Raw genomic sequence first — 5,171 nt, forward strand, 5'->3', positions numbered from 1 at the left:
TTCGTAAACCCGTGCTGACTGGGCCTGATCCCCTGGCTGACCTTTAATTGGTCCGTGATGGTTCCCAAGATTATTCGTTCCATAACCTTCCCGGGCACCGAGGTGAGACTGATAGGCCTGTAGCTACCAGGATTATCTTTCCGGCCCTTTTTGAAGATGGGCGTCACATTCGCCAGTTTCCAATTCCCTGGGACATCCCCGGTTAGCCAGGACTGCTGAAAAATGATGGACAGTGGCTTGGCAATCACATCTGCCAACTCCCTCAGTACTCTAGGGTGCAGTCCATCTGGTCCCATGGACTTGTAAGCATCCAGCTTTGCAGCAGGTCCAAAACTATCTCGTCATGGATCATGAAGGGCTTATTCTGTTCCCCATCCCTACCCACCAGCGCAGGGGGCTGTGTTCCCAGGGAGTAACAAGTCTTACTATTAAAGACTGAGGCAAAGAAGGCATTAAGTACCTCAGCCTTATCCCTGTCCTTGGTGACCAGGTCGCCCTCGACATCCAGCAAGGGATGGAGATTCTCCCTAGCCTTCCTTTTGCTATTAATGTGTTTATAAAAGCATTTACTGTTTTCCTATACCTTAGTGGCCAAGCTCAGTTCTAACTGCACTTTGGCTTTTCTAATTTTCTCCCTGCACACCTTCACTACATACCTGTAATCCTCATAAGTAGCTTGCCCACTCTTCCAGGGACCACAAACTTTCCTTTTGTTCTTCCAGCCAAAGGTCTCTGTTCAGCCAGCCCAGCCTCCTTGCCCGTCGGCTCGTCTTCCGTGACATGGGGATGGTCAGGTTCTGCACCTTTAAAACAATTTCCTTAAAATATTCCCAGCCTTCCTGGGCTCCCACGCTCTCCAAAACTACCTCCCAAGGGACCCTCTCAACCATGGTCCTAAAGAGGTTGAAGCCCGCCCTCCGGAAGTCCAAGGTGGCAGTTCTGCTGACTCCCCTTTGTGGTTCAACAAGGATAGAGAAGTCTAGCATCTCATGATCACTTTGCCCCAAACAGCCTCCAACCTTTACATCCCCCACCACACCTTTTCTGTTAACAAACAGCAGGTCCATGATATTGCTTCCCCTCATCAGCTCCCTCACCAGCTGTGTCAGGAAGTTACCTCCCACACACTTTAGGAACCTCCGGGACTGTTCCCTGTCAGCTGCATTATAGTTCCAGCAGATGTCTGGGAAGTTGAAGTCCCCCACCAGAACAAGGGGGAGTGACCTGGAGACCTCACCCAGCTGTTTATAAAGCATCTCGTCCACCTCTTCATCCTGGGTGGGTGGCCTGTAGCAGACTCCCACAGTAATGTCAGTCTTGTTGGCCTTTGCTTTTATTCTGATCCATATGCTCTCAACCGTACATCAACATTACTAATTTCCACACGTTCATAGTCTTTTTGAACATAGAGAGCTACACCACTGCCTTTCCTACCCGGCCTGTCTCTTTTGAAAGGCCAGTAGCCCTCCTTCACTGCGCTCCAGCTGTGGGAGTTGTTCCACCACGTTTCTGTGATGGCAACTATATCGTGACTTTCCGAACAACACAGTGACCTCCAGCTCCTCTTGTTTATTACCCATGCTGCGTGCATTAGTATAAAGACACCTGAGCTTGGTCTCCTTGCGAATGGCAGTAACCCTAGTACCCTCATGACCACACTCCGGTGTTTCCACAGCCACCAACCTCCCACCTGCCCTCGTGTTCTTCCTACAAAGGGGTGAGTCATCCTCCTCTTCCAACAAGGCACAAGACCATGGGGTCTTACAAGCACATCCCTCTCCTGCAAGCACAGGGATGTTACGTTCAGGTGTTACGTTCAGGCGTTATGTTAGTGACTCCAGTTACACCCCCACCCCCTCCTCTCCTTTTGGGAGCTGAGCTAACTGGGCAAGGTGGAAGGCCAAGCATGCTCTTTGCTCCTCCACAGCCCCCATGTCTCAGTAGCCAGTGGTCTTCCCTGTGCTGCTGCCTCTGCACAAAGATGCCCTTTTTTGTGATTGCCCTCAGGCATGGTCAGTCTGGCAGGCCAGCAAGACCTCCTTGCACCTTACAGCCTTCCCTAAATGTCCTGCTCTTGATGCGGGCAAAGGAATGCATGCAGGGAGCCAGGCAGCATGGAAGTAGGATGGACCATGCAGGTAGGTTCCCATGCGGGAAGGTCCCAGTATCAGCCATGCTCTGGGCTGGTGGGCTGGAAGAGGGTGAGCAGCGTCTGCCCAGCTGCAGGTTCCCAGGTTGCCTGCTTGCCTGCACGATGGTGATGGACAACACATTTCTCCTGCTGGCTCCTGCCAGAACCATGAGGTCTTTTTCCACAGGGCTTAGTGAGAACTCAATGAGTTCTTCTCCCAGTTTGTACACATATCTGAGACTGCCCTGCCCAAAGTGTAGCACCTTGCACTTGACCTTGCTGTGGGTCCATGTGAGCCCATTTTGCAAGCTTGTCCAGATCCCTTTGGATGGTATTTCTTCCTTCTGTTACACCAACTGCACCGCAGCTTCATCTCATCTACAAATAGGGGGCCAAACATTGGCTTCAGTTTCCTTTTACTGTTACGTTAACATTTAGGTTTAGACCAGCAGAATTCCTAGGGAGCAGCTCAGCATGAGGCAGCAGTGTGCCCAGGCAGCCAGGGGGACAAGCCACGTTATCAAGTGCATTGAACACAGCACAGTCAGCAGGTCCAAAGAAGCAACACTATTGTTATATTTAGAGTTGGTGCAGCCTCCTCTTATGTATTGTGTGTAGTTCTGGGCTTCAGTCTGAGGACACCTGAGTTGTCAATTCTGGGAAGTGACCTCATGATTAAGTGGTATTTCTCCGCTAGTTGCTTGACTGGTGTTTACTCGTTGAAGGAGCCAGCTACTGTTTTGTGGGGCCTTTCTGCAGACTCTCTAGTTTTACCACATGCACTTGAGGAACCAGAAGTCCTGAATGTCTCTCCAGGAGCCATGTTTGCAGGCAGTGGCTTTGGGAAGCCTGTGGCAGAAGTCTTAGAGATGGGAGCAGCATTTCTTAAGCGCCCTCTGTTAGAAAGGAGCATTTTGGGATGCAAATCTTGTGCTGGTGACGGGGGTTGTTCTGTTGTGTGCCATTGCCAGGATGCACGAGGAAAACAAAGCAGCAAAAGGCAGCAGCAATGACACTAGTGGGAGGTTCCCTCTCAAAAGAGGAAGGCTTATTCATCGCAAGCAATATGTTCATGTGGCTGTTTCCTTCCAATTCTTGCAGCTACAGATGCCAGTGCTCAGAGGCAGCAAGTGCGACTGAAATCTGATCTGTGCCCAGGACTGGATGCTGGCATGGCCCTGCAGTTTCTGGCTCTGACCTTTCCCCTGGTCCTTTTTCCTCTGCCTGCAGCACAGAGCCAGGAAGAACCTGATTCCCTGGTCCAAGGAGCACCCCAAGGAACAGGTAAGAATTTGACACCACTCTGTTCACAAGTGAACATATTTCTGCTCTTCCTCTCGTATTTGCTGTGCATCTTTACCAGATGCAGCATGGCATCACAGAGGGTGGAGGTGATGTCCATGCCAGGGATTTTCTGGAGTGAATTTGGGGATGGAGGGTGTGAGGCTCCATGTGCTGGAAAGCCTCAGTGAGTGCTGGGATGCAACACACTTCAATGTACAGGGCAGTGTCCCTGGGAGCAGGAGGTGGGCAGTTCTCATAACATTGCATTAATGTGGTTATTCAGCCACATGTCCCTTCTTCGTGGCTGTTGAGCAGATGATACAGAACTTCTGGGACAACTTCTCTGACTCTTTAGGACAAGGGGCTCCCTATTCTGAGCAGTTTGAAGACTCCTCACCCCTATAGGACTGGCAGTGCCATGCTCAGTAAGATAATAGGCAGTCCTAGCTGGGATCAAGTCCAAACCAGCAGGCAGAGGAGGACTCAGCAGGCATAATTGTCCTGGCCAACTCATGGCAGACAGATTTGTCACCTTCTTGCTCCCTTGAGTCTCTGGAAGGACCATTTCTGCTTGCTGACATTGTGCTATTGCTCTCTGTGCCATCTCGTTGTTTCATGCCCCAACTAAACCAATTTCCACCTCTGCCAGTAACATGCCAAAGGCCCCGGTGGGACCCAGGACTCCATCTGGAACCAGATCTGCAGGAGTATAAGAAAAATGAAGAAGTGATGCTGAGCTGCCCTGAGGGTTTACAGCCATCCTACACCCAAATCAGATGTTCAAGAGAAGTGCAGATCATCTTTAATGGGAAGCCTGTATATAGGGAAGTTTGGCTGGGAAGAGCCAGCAGTGGTTCCTGGATCCGCATTCGGTCCAGAGTGGAGTGCGTGGGTAAGGAAGGCTTCAGGCTGTGCGATGGGGAGCCAGGAGGTGCAGCTGCAGGATCCTGGAGTCTCTGGAGCTACTGCTCCTTAAGATCTCCTGGGTGTTCTGAAAGAAGCATAGGGCCCTTATTCCCCACAAGATCTTCCTGGGACTGTGGTACAGAAAAGCACTTTTGCATTGTGACCCAGAGCTCGTTACCTCACCATTCCAAAAAACTGAGGAAAAAGAAACTCTCTACAGAGGTCTGTGAAGAGTAGGACTGGGCATAAAGCAGATACTGATTGAAAGGTGAGATACTGGCTGCCTCTGACAACTTTGGGTTGTGATTAAGTAAGGAAAACTGCCTTGGGCAGTGGAAGTGCACACACAGCCACATTCACTTCCATCCAAACTTCACCTGCTTCTCCATCCAGAGATCTGACATAAGTAGTTTCATCCTCTGGCTTCCCCTCCCTTCAGCTGGGCTGGCAGTAGAGTTGTGTAACTGAAGCATATTTGCAAGGGTGGAGGAGAAGGAAAGGAACTGACCCTATTGCAATACTTCCTTCACAGAGGTGCTAGAAGTTGTCCCTGGCGCACTGGATGTTTCCAGCACCAGCATCAAACTGAACTGGACCTGCAGATTCCCTGATGCCTGCCAGCACGTGCAGGCCACATGCCGGCTGGCAGGGCCTTCCTCACCTCCTTGTAAGGCTGAGGAGGTCACTGGAGTGGAGCTCCTACACGGCCAGATGGGAACATTCACCTGTCCTCCCCTGCAGCCCTTCACTGACTACACTGTCACCATCTCAGTCGCCCCCCAGCACAGTCCTGTTTTCATGGGTGATCAGGACAAAAGAAACAGGTAGGTGTACCAAGGGATAGTACAGG

At 50.9% G+C, this 5,171-nt stretch overlaps 1 protein-coding gene across 1 annotated transcript; it reads left to right on the forward strand.

Annotated features, from left to right (window-relative positions):
• Positions 1-3,010: 3,010 nt before the first annotated feature.
• On the forward strand, positions 3,011-5,145 carry LOC104917176 (the record flags this gene model as incomplete). The annotated part of the gene is made up of 3 exons (XM_010728285.3): positions 3,011-3,415; positions 4,065-4,307; positions 4,854-5,145. Coding segments are annotated over exons 1-3 (647 nt in total), but the record flags the coding sequence as incomplete, so codon positions are not given.
• Between the last annotated feature and the right edge of the window lie 26 nt (positions 5,146-5,171).

Source organism: Meleagris gallopavo, unplaced genomic scaffold, assembly GCF_000146605.3.
Source record: "Meleagris gallopavo isolate NT-WF06-2002-E0010 breed Aviagen turkey brand Nicholas breeding stock unplaced genomic scaffold, Turkey_5.1 ChrUn_random_7180001957069, whole genome shotgun sequence".
NCBI lineage: Eukaryota > Metazoa > Chordata > Aves > Galliformes > Phasianidae > Meleagris > Meleagris gallopavo.